The following is a 15,519-nucleotide window of genomic DNA, read 5'->3' as shown; positions in this document are numbered from 1 at the left end:
ACTCTGTTTAAAAAAAAAAAAAAAAAAAAAAAAAATTAGCTGGGCGTGGTGGCATGCACCTGTGATCCTAGCTACTTGGGAGGCTGAGGCAGGAGAATCACTTGAATCCAGGAGGAGAAGGTTGAAGTGAGCCAAGACTGCGCCACTGCACTCCAGCCTGGGTGACAGAGCAAGACTTCATTTCAAACAAAAAAATCTCAGGCTAGGCACATCACATCATGCCTGCAATCCCAGTGCCTTTGGGAGGCCAAGGCAGGAGGATGGCTTGAGCCCAAGAGCTTGAGACCATCCTGGGGAACATAACAAGAAGCCAACTCTAAATAAAATTTTTTTTAATTAGCCAGGAGTGGTGGCATGTGCCTGTAGTCCCAGCTACTCAGGAGACTGAGGCAAAAGGATCACTTGATCCCAGGAGACTGAGGCTACAGTGAGCTATGATCACACTACTGCACTCCAGTCCGGGTCACGGAGGGAGATCCTGTCTCAAAAAATAATTTTTACAAAAGATAAAATTGTGTATTCATTATACATTCATTTTAATTATAAAATATTTCTAACACTTTAATACATTACTTTCATCATTAAACTATGGAAAATATCAATTTCCTCATGTTTTAAAAGTATTTAAGTGCAGGCACAGTGGCTCACACCTGTAATCCCAGCACTTTGGGAGGTCGAGGTGAGCGGATCACTTGAGCTCAGGAGTTTGAGACCAGCCTGGGCAACATGGGGAAACCCTGTCTTTACCAAAAATGCAAAAAATTAGCTGGGTGTGGTGGCATACGTCTGTGATCCCAGTTACTCGGGAGACTGAGGTGGGAGGATCACTTGAGCCTGGAAGGCGGAGTCCACAGTGAGCTGAGATTGCACCACTGCCCCCGCCTGGGGACAGTGAGAGCCCCTTCTCAAAAAAAAAAAAAAAAAAGAAGAAGAAAACAAGCATTTAAAAGAAATATTCAACAGGAAAGAACTCTTAAGGGAAGATTTATTTTTTACCCCAAAATCACCAAAGTTGTTGAAAATTTATGATGAAAACTCCATTGAGAAAATCAGTTTTTTAAAAAATGATCTTACCTTTAAATTCAGAACAGAGTATTTACCATCTGATGAAAAACAAAAGACAGAGAAACTTTTAAAGTAGATAATGAAATATGACAACTCAGAAAAGTACAATCATAGAAATTCACCTTCCACAGAGGAGCTCGACAAGGCCTGGGAGAGGGATAAAATTCATAGGGTCACAGGGCAAATGGGTCCCAGAGCCAGGCAGGGACCTGACTCTAAATTGTCATCTCTCTCCCATACCCATTCCTGAGCACATCCGTAGCTCACGTGGCTGCAGAACCAAAGCCAAACTCTTCAGTGTCTCCAAGCCCTTCCCATGCTGGGCTCCTCCTCTCCTTCCAACACCCCTTTCCGCCACTTTCCACACATCTTCCCATGCCGGGCTCCTCCTCTCCTTCCAACACCCCTCCCCACCACTGTCCACACATCTTGCTGACCACACCCTGGATGGGCCACCCTCCCTAAATGCAGCATCCAACCTGTCAGAAAAATAGTTTTTCTTTGAAGCAAACTGTCTCAACGATAGAGAGAAAAATAAATCTCACCCAGTTACTCATCTTCCATACATCTGTAATCCAGGCACCCTAGGAAGCAGGTGATCTTACACCCCAGTTTGCCTGTACACATTCATGTTGTGAAAAGTTGGACATCGAGTTGCTGTTTTTTGAGACGGAGTCTCACTCTGTCCCTCAGGTGGAGTACAGCGGTGCAATCTCGGCTCACTGCAACCTCTGCCTCCTAGGTTCAAACGATTCTCCTGCCTCAGCCTCCCAATTAGCTGGGATTACAGGCATGGACCACGATGCCCAGCTAATTTTGTATTTTTAGTAGAGACGGGGTTCCCCCATGTTGGCCAGTCTGGTCTTGAACTCCTGACCTCAGATGATCCACCCACCTTGGCTTCCTTTGGATTACAGGCGTGAGCCACTGTGCCTGACCCTGAGTTGCTTTTAACTTTCTACTATTAATTTGCAGAGCAGAAATAACTGGCTGAAAATAAACTAGAAATACATGCGAAAAACAGGGGAAAGAACCCTACAGAATTCAGACAACAGAAGAAAATACATATTTTCTAGAGATACATACAAGATTCTAAATCTACTTCTTGGTTGGGCGCGGTGGCTCACGCCTGTAGTCCCAGCACTCTGGGAGGCTGAGGTGGGCGGATCACTTGAGGTCAGGAGTTTGAGACTAGCCTGGCCAACATGGTAAAACCCCATCTCTACTAAAAACACAAAAATTAGCTGGGTGTGGTGGTGCTTGCCTGTAATCCTAGCTACTTGGGAGGCTGAGGCAGGAGAAACTCTTGAGCTTGGGAGGCAGAGATTACAGTGAGCCAAGACTGTACCATGACACTCTAGTCTGGGCAGCAGAGCAAGACATCATCTCTAAATAAATAAATAAATAAACAAACAAATCTACTTCCTGATGTATTCAAAATACCAATACTTAAACAACTCATCACTGAAGAGCTCATTTTTGGCCAAAGTCATCTTGATCAGCTGTTTTTAACCAAACTGCTTTCAGTCAAACATTCAGGGGCAGCCTGGACTGCTCTCCTACTTGGACACCTACTTGGACACCAGGAGTTTGAGACCAGTCTGGGCAACAGAGCAAAACCCCATCTCTACAAAAAATACCAAATTAGCCAGGTGTGGTGGAACGCACCTGCAGTCCCAGCTACTTGGGAGGCTGAGCAGCCTGGACTGCTCTCCTACTTGGATCCTACCCTGTCCTTCTGAGTTCAGCCTGATGAACCCTCCTCCCCCTACCACCTTCCCTAACTGGCAGACAACAACCTCTACTACCCACCTTAGCACCCCACATTTGCAGATTTGCAATCTGCACCTCTTCCTCTGCAGCTGGGATGCGAGGGGAAAGGCCTGTGGCTCTATCATCTCTGACACATGGCCGGCGCTGAACCAGTTTCCAATAAGCAAATATTTAAAGTGATACAACAAGAAAAAAATTTTTTAATAACACCTTTACAATAGTCTTGATTTAGTATCCCACAATGTTACCTCAGCCCTGACTGCTTTCATATTTAATGGAGTCTTCTATACCCTCCTTAAATTCTTCACAAAATAAAATTGCAGGAGCAGGGAGTTACATGAAATAGAATGGCAAAAGGTTGACAGCTGGCTGGCCACACTGGCACATGCCTGTGTGGGCCTCCAGCACTTTGGGAGGCCGAGGCAGGCGGATTGGTTGAACCCAGGAGTTTGAGACCAGCCTGGGCAACAGAGCAAAATCCCGTCTCTACAAAAAATACCAAATTAGCCAGGTGTGGTGGAACACACCTGTAGTCCCAGCTACTCAGGAGGCTGAGGCAGGAGAATCATTCGAGCCTGTGAGGCAGAGGTTACAGTGAGCTGAGATCACACCACCGCACTCCAGCCTGGGTGACAGAGAGGGACCCTGCCTCAAAAAAATAAAAAATTGGCCAGGCGTGGTGGCTCAAGCCTGTAATCCCAGCACTTTGGGAGGCCGAGACGGATGGATCACGAGGTCAGGAGATCGAGACCATCCTGGCTAACACGGCGAAACCCTGTCTCTACTAAAAAATACAAAAAAACAAAACTAGCCAGGTGAGGTGGCAGGCGCCTGTAGTCCCAGCTACTCAGGAGGCTGAGGCAGGAGAATGGCGTAAACCTGGGAGGCGGAGCTTGTAGTGAGCTGAGATCCGGCCATTGCACTCCAGCCTGGGCGACAGAGCGAGACTCCGTCTCAAAAAAAAAAAAAAAAAAGAAAGAAAATTGTTGACAGCTATAGAAGCGGGGAGATGCATAGATGGATAGGTGGGAGTTCATTTTACTTGTCTCTCTACTTTTGTACACGTTAAAATGATCACAATAAAAGTTTTCAAGGGCAATTCAATTTTCCCAAAGGAAATCATGCTATTTTATCTTAGTCATCAACTTTTCAGAAAAAGAATCCGATAAAGATTAAACTTACAATTTACAGCATCCCAAATTCACATTGGTATTTAATGTACATTTAATGTACACGCAGTTCACTCGGTTCTGTGAATCTATTTTGTGTCCCGTTTTCTTAGTTATCATTTCTCAACAAGATTTCCAGAGTCCTCATCCTCCTCATTTCTATTACCTATAAGGGTGAGGGGGGTACACATAAAATAACAGCAAAGGGCTTCAATACTGGGCGTACTCCTACTGTGTACAAGGTGTCATGCTGGGTACTATCCCAGTTTTTTTTTTTTTTTATACAGGGTCTCACTCTGTCACCCAGGCTAGAGTGCAGTGGTGGAAACTGCACAGCAGCCTCAACCTGTCGGGCTCAAGCAGTCTTCTTGCCTCAGCCTCCAGCTGCTGGGTGCAAATGATCTTCCTGCCTCAGCCTCCAGCTGCCAGGCTCAAGTGATCTTCCTGCCTCAGCATCCAGCTGCCAGGCTCAAATTATCTTCCTGCATCAGCCTCCGGCTGCCAGGCTCAAGCAATCTTCCTGCCTCAGCCTCCAGCTGCTGGGCTCAAGTGATCTTCCTGCCTCAGCCTCCAGAGTAGCCGGGACTACAGGTGCGTGCCATTATGCTGGCTAATTTTTAAAATTTTTGTAGAAACAGGGTCTCCCTGTGTTGCCCAGGCTGGTCTCAAACTCCTGAGCTCAAGCAATCCTCCTGCTTTAGCCTCCTCAAGTGCTGGGATCATAGGCCTGAGCCACTGTGCCTGGCCCTATTCCAGTCTCTACAGAAAGAAAATTCACATGACATGAACACATTCTTGCTGTCAAAATTTTTTTTTTTTTTTTTTTTTTTTGAGATTGAGTCTGGCTCTGTCGCCCAGGCTGGAGTGCAGTGGCTGGATCTCAGCTCACTGCAAGCTCCGCCTCCTGGGTTCATGCCATTCTCCTGCCTCAGCCTCCCGAGTAGCTGGGACTACAGGCACCCACCACCTTGCCTGGCTAGTATTTTGTATTTTTTTTAGTAGAGACGGGGTTTCACTGTGTTAGCCAGGATGGTCTTGATCTCCTGACCTCGTGATCCGCCCATCTCAGCCTCCCAAAGTGCTGGGAATACAGGCTTGAGCCACCGCGCCCGGCTGCTGTCAAAAATTTTAATGACACAGATAAATCAAAATTCACCCATGAACATAATCCCTCGAAACCTTCTCCTCTCCAGAGGTAACCATGGTTATCAACTGGGTATGGTTCTTTTCAGATATATTTGAGCATATAAGGATGTAGTGGTTCATGTCTGTAATCCCAACACTACGGGAGGCTGAGGTGGGAGGATGGTTCAAGCCCAGGAGGTAGAGGCTGCAGTGAGTTATGATCACACCACTGTACTCCAGCCTGGGTGGCAGAGCAAGATCCTGTCTCAAAAAAAAGAGTCAAACCCCACAACTTCACCACGTTTCACATGCCTACATATAAGAGACATTAGGCAGTGGGGAGGTAGAGTAGCGTGTACACAGGTCCAGTGGCAGGAAGGAACACCACAGAGTTGAGGAAATAAAAGAACAGCAGAGTAGCTGGAGAGCAGTCAGCAGGGGCCAGGGCTGGCAGGCCATGCAGGTGGTGAGAAACCATGGAAGAGACCCAATTCAAAAGGGTCTGGGGTACGTGGGGGTGTGAGGGGATGCACGTGGGGGTCCACGGACATGCAAGGGGACACTACCAGCTTTGTGCTTTGAAAAGATGGCTCTGGGCCAGATGAGGTGTCTCATGCCTGTAATCCCAGCACTTTGGGAGGCCAAGGTGGGTCGAATGTTTGAGCCCAGGAGTTCAAGGACAGCCTGGGCAATATAGTGAAACCCTGTGTCTAACAACATACAAAAATTAGCCAGGCATGATGATGCACACCTGTAGTCCCAGCTATTCAGGAGGCTGAGGTGGGAGGATCAACTGAACTCAGGTTGAGGTTGCAGTGAGCCGTGATCATACCACTGTACTCCAGCCTGGGCAACAGAGTGAGACCCTGTTGAAAAAAAAAAAGACTGTTCTGGCTGAGGGGATGAATGAATGAAGTTAAACGGTTACATGGCATAGAAGCTGGGAGAGGAAACCTGGGCACAGCACACAATGAATGATATCAAACTGGGGAGCAGGCTATGAGTACTTCGAAGAGTAAAGGGCCGAGACTGAGGAGATGACGGGGTGGGGGGTGGGGCACCCAGGAAGGCGGGAGGAAACAAGATGTCCCGAGCCCAGGGAGAAGGTATGTTAACCACGTGTTATGCTACTGAGACGTCATCAGAAGAAGCCAGAAAACCACCCGGCGCACTTAACTACATGAAGGTCTCTGGTCCAGTGGCGCGATGGAGAGGGAAGCCAAACTGGAGAGGTTTGAGGAGACGTGGAGAGGGAGAAGGCCTGGAGAGGTGTACCACTTGACAAAGCGGGCTGTTGAGGAGAAGGAGGAAGTACTAGCAAGAGGGGACTGTGGGATCAAATAAGGGTCTGCAAAGAATCTAGGGAAGTGGAACAGCGTCCACGAGCATGAATTTGGCAGTTCTGACCAAGGGTACGAGGGCCTTGCCCAAAGTGTGTTTGGTCTTCTTGGCAGGGGTCTTGCTAGAGTGCAGAGCGATGCATCAGGTGATCAAAGCTTCAGGCTTTAGACACTAATTATCACTATCACTGATGGAAGCCACTGCACTTCACATGCATCACTACATTTATGAGACAGACACTCTCAGATTGAGAAGACGAGGTAAGTAACTTAGCCACGCCTGGAAATGACAGTCAAAGACCAAACCACCAAAAGCCAGGGTTCCTCACGTGTTGTCCAAGGATCACCCACATCAGACTCCTCTGTGTACTTGTGAAAAGTACAGACCCTTCCAGACCAGTCTGACCAACACAGAGAAACCCCATCTCTACTAAAAGTACAAAATGAGCTGGGCGTGGTGGCACATGCCTGTAATCCCAGCTACTCAGGAGGCTGAGGCAGGAGAATGGCTTGAATCCAGGAGGCGGAGGTTGTGGTGAGCCAAGATCACGCCATTGCACTCCAGCCTGGGCAACAAGAGCAAAACTCCGTTTCAAAAAAAAAAAAGTACAGACCCTTGGGCCCAGCCCTGAGCCACTAAATTAGAGTTTGGGGTTTGAGGTTTTTCAGAAGTATGCAGGGGCTTTTAATGCCCACCACAAACCAGGTATCACTGCAGAAGCTGCAATCCTTCCCAACCAACACCTGTGTGCCAAGTGCACATTCCCAAGTATGTGGGTGGCCACTGCGTCTCATCTCCAAATCTACCTTCATGGTCGGCTGCAGCATTTCCACCCAGCCAGTTGGCACCAAGGAAGGCTTCCTCTGTAGGGGGCGCTGGAGAGACACTGGAGGAGCCGGGACTTTGCTTTCCTATTCCAGCTTCCTCTGGCTCTTCCTTCTATGCATTAATTTCTCTTTTTAATTTCTGTTTTTTAGAGTCCGAGGGTCTCACTATATTACCCAGGCTGGATTCGAACTCCTGGGCTCAAGTAATCTTCCTGCCTTGGCCTCCCAAGTAGCTGAGATTACAAGTGGGATTACATGTGCAGATCCTTTCTTTTTAATTTTTTGGGTGGCCAGCAACATGCAGTACCTCCCCATGGTGGCTTCTCCTGGCCCCCTATCCCAGTGAGTTTCATTACGGCAGCCCCTCAGCAAACTTCCTGGCCACCCAGCAGGCCACAGCTACGTCCTCTCCAGGAAGATGTGGATCTTGGTTCTGGCTGAGGCTCCTCCAGAGCTGCTTGCTCCTGAAGGCTGACTTTGTGTCAGCCCTAGGGACACTGGCTGCCCCCTTGAGCTGCTACTCCTGAATTCTTGAGTATTCTCTTTTACTCCTTAGTAGGCAATCCTGTTATTATTATTTTTTTTTAGAGACAGGGTCTCACTCTGTCACCTAGGCTGGAGTGCAGTGGCACTATCACATCTCACTGCAGCCTTGACCTCCTCCCTGGGCTCAAGTGATCCTCCCATCTCAGCCTCCTGCATAGCTGGGATTACAGGTGTGAGCCACCACGCCCAGCCCCCAAACCGGTTATAATTAATAATTCTTTATAGTAAATTTTCCCTCTTCAAGTCACTGTGGGTATTCTGACTCCTGATTGGACCTTGACTGATATATGCTACATTAGGCCACACAATGCAGATGTTAGACAAGGCAGGAAAGAACCAAATTTGGGGACGTAGGAAGACATTTGGCATGTGTTGTGAGACGAAAGAAAGGTAACAAAACAGCATGCACATTATATACATACATGCTCTAAACTGTTAAAAATCTTATCTGTGGGGGCACAATTAAGTGTGTTTAGCCTTATGATATGGTCTGGCTGTGCCCCCACTCAAATCTCATCTTGAACTGTAGCTCCCATAATTCCCACCTATTGTGGGAGGGACCCAGTGGGAGATAATTGAATCATGGGGCAGTTTCCCCCATACTGTTCTCATGGTAGTGAATAAGTCTCATGAGATCTGATGGTTTTATAAGGGGAAACCCCTTTCTCTTGGTTCTCATTCCCTCATCTGCCGCCATGTAAGACATGCCTTTCACCTTCTGCGAGGATTGTGAGGCCTTCCCAGCCACGTGGAACTGTGAGTCCATTAAACCTCTTTTTCTTGATAAGTTACCCAGTCTCAGGTATGTCTTTATCAGCAGTGTGAAAACGGACTAATGCACTTTATATATTTATGTATTTTTTTTTTACAGTAAGACAGTATTACTTTTGTAATTTAAAAACAGATGCACCCTTTACTAAATCTAATACTTAAAAAATATGTCAACTGACCAACAGGTGTTTTCTGGCCCCAGGATTATGAGGCTGATGTTCTGTGTTCCCTGAGAAATGATTTACAGAAATGTTTCCCTGAGCCTGAGCAACTCTGGGGCTGCTGATAAAGCAATTATTGGTTGTCCACTCGATGCCTGGCTCTCCTTGTCACTTCTCAAATGTGAACCACCTCTTAGGAAACTGAAAACTTTTCCCTACCTTTGCTATAACATGCTGAATTCTCTCATTGTGATAATCAAATAGATATATGTCCACATACTCATTCACCCAACAGATCTTTCCTGGTGGGCCACTGTGGGCCAGGTCTTTCCCCAAGCACTGGGACTAGGGAGACCCTATCCTACCCCTATCTCTATTGCTTAAGCCCAGGAGTTCAAGACCAGTCTAGCTAACATAGCAAAAAAAAAAAAAATAGCACCTTGTACTTTAAAACAACCTAATATCCAGAAGCAATTGACTGTGGAATAACTTGTTTTCTTTCCTTTTCTTTTTTTTTTTTTGAGATGGGGTTTCACTCTGTCACTCAGGCTGGAGTACAATGGCGCAATCTCAGCTCACTGCAGCCCTTGCCTCCAGGGCTCAAGCGATCCTCCCACCTCAGCCTTGAGAGTAGCTAGGACCACAGGCACATGCCACCATGCCTGGCTACTTTTTCGTATTCTAGTAGAGATGGGATGTCCATTTTTTGTAGAGAGTGTCTCACTATGTTGCCCAACCTGGTCTCAAACTCCTAAGCTCAAGAGATCTACTTGCCTTGGCCTCCCAAAGTACTGGGATTACAGGAGTGAGCTACCACACCCAGCCTTATTTTCTTGAGACAGGGTCTCACTTTGTCACCCAGACTGGAGTGCAATGGTGCAATTATGGCTTGCTGCAGCCTTGACCTTCCAAGATCAAGTGATCCTCCCACCTCGCCCTTCTGAGTAGGTGGGATTATAGGCGTGCACCACCTTGCCTGGCTAATGTTTTATTTTACTTTTGTAGAGACGAGGTCTCCCTGTGTTGCTCAGGCTGCTTTCAAATTCTTGAGCTCAAGGGATCCTCCAGCCTTGGTCTCCTAAAGAGCTGGCGTGAGCCACCACACCTAGACCCTCATTTTCAATAAAAAATAAACTTCAATTATATTCCTAGTTAAAATCACAGTGCTACAGCATGAAGGGGCAATGGGTATGTTTTCCTAAAAATAAGCAAAATTCATTAAGAAAAAATGTTCTTATATTTTATGAAAATTGTGGGATTTTTTTGTTTGTTTGTTTGTTTTACCTTTTTGTTGTATCCGCTGTGGTGTAGGAGGGGAGCCTGGAAACACATCTTGATCAGAAATATTTTCATCATCTTCACTGTCCACTTCATGTAACAATGGCACCTTTTTGTTATAAAAGACAAAGGAGGAAAGAAATGAGAAATGTCCTTCTAACAAATTCCAACGTCTTCTTTCAAACCTTCCCCACTGGGAGCTCCCTCCATGGGTACTTCAGCTACTTTCCTTAGTGACACACAAAAGGGCTATATCAGGTGGGGCTAGATGACACTTCCAGGCCCTCAGGAAAAGCTTAGGGGCCAAAGGCAACACCATTCAAGTTATGCTAAGGCCACTGAGAGCTCCACATCCCAGCCATGTTGTCAGGGCAGCTTCCCTTCCTCTTCCCTGCCAGGGACCACCCAATACCACTCCACGCTGGCACTGACACCATGTTACTAATTTCCCCCCACCCCTTTTTTTTGAGACAGGGTCTCCCTCTGTCACCCAAACTGGAGCACAGTGGTGTGATCATAGCTCACTGCAACCTTGACTTCCCACATGCAAGCGATCCTCCCACTTTAGCCCCCAGAGTAGCTGGGACCACAGGCATGCACCACCACACCCAGCTAATTTTTTTTATTTTTTGTAGAGACAGGGTCTCCTTTTGTTGCCCAGGCTGGTCTCAAACTCCTGTGCCCATGCGATCCTCCTGCCTCAGCCTCCCGAAGTGCAGGGATTACAGACGACAGCCACTGCACCCAGGCTGTGTTAATAATTTCTATGTGGGACAAGCAGTGCTGACCTCCCCTGGGAGGACTCTCACTGAAGCCTGCTATGTTCACCAATTATGTAAGTCCACTGCAAATTTCATTTACTGAGGGACTCCCCTCTACTGTCTGAGAGTAGGTCCTATATAGGTAACCATTCATGTTAGCTATATAGGAGCTACTGAAATTTTGTTTCATCCCAACATGGCAGGGACACAGAGCTGTCCTTTAGAGAGGCCCATGGGCCAGGAATGGGACCTGCTGCTGATGAGGAGACATTCCCATTGGCAGGAGCCTGAGGGTAGGAACAGAGGCTGCCAAGGAGGAAGAGAAAGAACAGTGAAACAGGTTTTTCTTTTTCTTTTTTTAAGACATGGTCTCACTCTGTCACCCAGGCTGGAATGCAGTGGTGCAATCATGGCTCGCAGCAGCCTTTAGCTCCTGGGCTCAAGCAATCCTCCACCTCAGCCTCCCAAGCAGCTAGGACTACAATTGCATGCCACCATACCCAGCTAATTTTTAAATTTTTTGTAGAGATGGGGTCTCAGTATGTTGTCCAGGCTGGTCTCGAACTTCTGGCCTCAAGTGATCCTCCTGCCTCAGCCTCCCAAAGGGCTGGGATTATAGGCATGAGCCACTGCACTCAGCCTGAACCAGGGGTTATGTGGTAAACTGTGACTGGCGCTGTCTGGGTGGGCTGCCCTTTGGCTCTCCTGATTCTTCAGTAAAATCTTGCTTTTGTGATCAGTTTGGCTTAGCTGGGCTACACTGCAGGCAATGGAAGGGCTGTCCCTGGGGCTGACAAGGAGGTGGTGGCAGGGACCAGCAAGACGCCCATGAGAAGGGGCGTTTCAGAGTAAGAGCTAAGGCTGCTAGGTCCACCTGTCTCTGTGCACATGGTTCCAAGGTGACCTGGCTCAAGAGAAGCAAACAGGTCACCCAAGCTACTCATCATTTGAAGAAAGAAAAAGTAAATGACCCCGCACTTTTATTTTTTAATAGAGACAGGATCTCACTATGGTGTCCAGGCCAGTCTTGAACTCCTGTCCTCAAATGATCCTCCCACCTCCACCTCCCAAAGTGGTGGATTACAGGCATGAGCCACTGCCCACAGCCGACCTCAAGCTTTTTTATCTCCCAGGAACAAACTTCCTTGTTCAACCTGTCAAAAATATATTAAGTGACTCACTATTCTCAAGGAAATGTGAAATGGATGAGATGACTTAAAAAGTATTAGGGGTCAGGCGCGGTGGCTCATGGATCCCAGCACTTTGGGAGGCCGAGGTGGGCAGATGATCTGAGGTTGGGAGTTCAAGACCAGCCTGACCAACATGGAGAAACCTCGTCTCTACTAAAAGTACAAAATTAGCCGGGCGTGGTGGCACATGCCTGTAATCCCAGCTACTCAGGAGGCTGAGGCAGGAGAATTGCTTGAACCCAGGAGGCGGAGGTTGCAGTGAGCCAAGATGGCGCCATTGTACTCCAGCCTGGGCAATAAGAGGGAAACTCTGCTTCCCTCCCCCTACAAAAAAGCATTAAGAAGATGTCCAATATGGACAACTGTTTGGCAGTATCTACTGGTACTAAAGCTGATGGTACATATGCCCTATGACTATATATATGCCATTCCTCAGTATACACCCACCAGAAATACACAAATATGTACATCAAGGGACACATCCCCAAATGTTCATAGCAGCACTATTCCTAAGAGTCCCAAACTGGAACCAATCAAGTCTCTGTCATCAGTAAAACGAATAACTGAGTGGCACGGTTGTACAGTAAAATATATAGCAATGAGAACAAACCAGCCCCTGCTATACACAATAACTAAAGACTCCCAAACTCTAAATAATGCATACCGTCCAATTAAATGCATGTAAATTTTCAGAATAGGCAAAGCTAATCTCAGATTATTTTTAAAGATTAAAGCTAATCTTGGCAATGGTTAACTCTGTGGGAAGTAGTAAGTGACTAAGAAGAAGGGGGATTTTGGCCGGGCACAGTGGCTCAAGCCTGTAATCCCAGCACTTTGGGAGGCCGAGATGGGCGGATCACGAGGTCAGGAGATCGAGACCATCCTGGTGAACACAGTGAAACCCCGTCTCTACTAAAAAAAATACAAAAAACTAGCTGGGAGAGGTGGCGGGCGCTTGTAGTCCCAGCTACTCGGGAGGCTGAGGCAGGAGAATGGCGTAAACCCGGGAGGTGGAGTTTGCAGTGAGCCGAGATCCGGCCAACTCCAGCCGGGGCACTCCAGCCGGGGCGACAGAGCGAGACTCTGTCTCAAAAAAAAAAAAAGAAGAAGGGGATTTCTAGGGTACAAGTAACTTTTTTTAATCTGAGTGGTGGCTACTTTTTGAAAATTTATCGAAATGTACACTTATGATTTATTCACTTCTTGTGCATGTTTTATATATCAATAAGTCTACTAAAAACATACCTTCATAAAGGATTTGTGATACTTTATACAAACATACTTTAAAAGGCTTGGCTGGGCGCAATGGCTCATGCCGGTAATCCCAGCACTTTGGGAGGATCACCTGAGGTCAGGAGTTCGAGATCATCCTGGCCAACATGGTGAAACCCAGTCTCTACTAAAAATACAAAAATTTGCTGGGCATGGTGGCGGGCACCTGTAGTCCCAGTTACTCGGGAGGCTGAGGCAGGACAATCACTTGAACCCAGGAGGCGGAGGTTGCAGTGAACCAAGATTGTACTACTGCATTCCAGCCTGGGTGACAAAGCAAGACTCTGTCTCAAAAGAAATAAACAAAAAAAAATTATACATATATATATGTGCAGTACTCTAGTTGTTTACTTAAACTTGCAGTAAAAGAATAAAAATACAAACTTCCAGGATGCACTCCAAATCTAAGAAAAGATGGGTTTCCAAGGAGGGAGTGGGGTTAGAGGACAAGGCAACAACAACCCTAATGGCAACATTTTATTGTTTATTATTTTCTACTTTTCACATTTTAAAATTTAAAACTTTTCCTACTACACATGGCTCCTAAAACCACCCTAACAGACTTGCCTAGAAAAACAAAATAACTGTCCTTCTAACTAGGAAAGAGTCTCTGTAGGTCACTGTATCTCTTTCTTCCGAGGGAGATATTGTAGCAAGCTTTCCCTCTAGAATCGTGGAGTGATATGACTCTATGTGTAACATGGGTCCAAAATAACCAGCCGGCAAGTGTGCGGGTGAGGAGCAGTGGAACTGACTGTAAGCCCTGCAGAGCTCAACAGGAGCACCTCCCTCCTTGGGGCTCTGGGCAGTGTCTGCCTATTCCAGAGCTCCTTGCTATGAGAAACCTAATTCTATGTGTGAAAGTCTGTATATGTGGGAAAATGATGGTGAGTTCATGAAACAGCCACATAAGGATCCCTCAAAATAAGCTCCTGAAGACCATTTAAAACATATTTGAGGGCCAGATGCGTTGGCTTACACATGTAATCCCAACACTTTGGGAGCCCGAAGCAAGAGGATTGCTTAAGCCCAGGAGTTTAAGACCAGTCTGGCTAACATAACAAGACCCTGGCCCTATAGGAAAAAAAAAAAAAAGTCAGTTGTGGTGCCATGTGCCTATAGCCCCGGCTACTCGGGAGGCTGAGGTGGGAGGATCACTTGAGCCCAGGAGGAGGTGGCTATAATGAGCTATGGATCGTGCCACTGCACTCCAGCCTGGGGACAGTGAGACCCCATCTCAATTTAAAAAAAAAAAAAGTGTTTTAATATAGTAGAGGCTAATTAATATACATATAATCAATACTGGTGTAGCTTAATGCTGCCGGTCTATATGTTCAGACACTATGAATAACACATTATAATGATGGTGAAAAAAAGAAAAAGGGGCTGGACACAGTGGCTCACACCTGTAATCCTGGTACTTTGAAAGGCTGAGGCAGGTGGATCACTTGAGTCAGGAGTTCGAGACCAGCCTAGGCAACATGGGGAAACCCTGTCTCTACAAAAAACACAAAAAACAGCCAGGCATGGTGGTGTGTGTCTGTAATCCCAGCTACTTGGGAGGCTGAGGTGGGAGGATCACTTGAGTCCAGGAGGTTGAGGCTGCAGTGAGTTATAATGGTGCCACTGCCCTCCAGCCTGGGGGACAGGGCAAGAAGACCCTGTCTCAAAAAAGAAAAAGAAAAGAAAGAAAGAAAGAAAAGATAAAGGAAAAGGGATATGTGCTATATCTTGCCATTAAGGAAATATTATTATGTAGTTTCCAAAACCCTGGGAAGCAGTTTAAAAATTGGGATTCGCAGAGCAGCTGGCAGTGGAGAAGTATGTTTCCTTGAATCTCTGTGTGCAGATCCCTGATGTGTGACAGGGCAATGAAGGGAATTCCTCACCACGTCAGTGGGGGTCAGCTAAGATAAATGCACACAGGAGTTAGAAACGGGAGCGCTCATAGTAAGCACTCAAAGCACGTCAGCTCCCATTGAGAGACGCATGACGATCTTCCCTGTCATGCACGAATTTAAAGAAAGGGTGCAGTGTGCAAAATGATATCATAAAAGTGATAGGAAATTTAGCTTCCAAGGTCAAAAAAAAGAATAAGATTGCTAAGCTTTGAATGGAAGTCCACATTAAGAATATGAAGATAGCCGGGCGCGGTGGCTCAAGCCTGTAATCCCAGCACTTTGGGAGGCCGAGACGGGCGGATCACGAGGTCAGGAGATCGAGACCATCCTGGCTAACAC

The 15,519-nt window shown here is 46.8% G+C and overlaps 1 protein-coding gene across 2 annotated transcripts in view; it reads right to left on the bottom strand.

The window, feature by feature from the left end:
• CEP89 (centrosomal protein 89) overlaps positions 1 to 15,519 on the bottom strand; it is a 57,860-nt gene that overhangs the window by 27,504 nt on the left and 14,837 nt on the right. For both annotated transcript variants that reach the window (XM_017861713.1, XM_017861712.1), the window contains exons 4-5: positions 10,063 to 10,165; positions 1,075 to 1,103 (exon numbers count right to left, since the gene is read on the bottom strand). In XM_017861713.1, coding sequence (XP_017717202.1) covers positions 1,075 to 1,103; positions 10,063 to 10,165 — 132 coding nt within the window. The remainder of the gene's footprint in view (positions 1 to 1,074; positions 1,104 to 10,062; positions 10,166 to 15,519) is intronic.

The sequence above is a fragment of the Rhinopithecus bieti genome, unplaced genomic scaffold (genome assembly GCF_001698545.2).
Source record: "Rhinopithecus bieti isolate Rb0 unplaced genomic scaffold, ASM169854v2 scaffold_62779, whole genome shotgun sequence".
In the NCBI taxonomy this organism is placed as follows: domain Eukaryota; kingdom Metazoa; phylum Chordata; class Mammalia; order Primates; family Cercopithecidae; genus Rhinopithecus; species Rhinopithecus bieti.
Note: the sequence above shows the minus strand (reverse complement) of the source record. Positions and strands in the feature narration are given on the sequence as shown.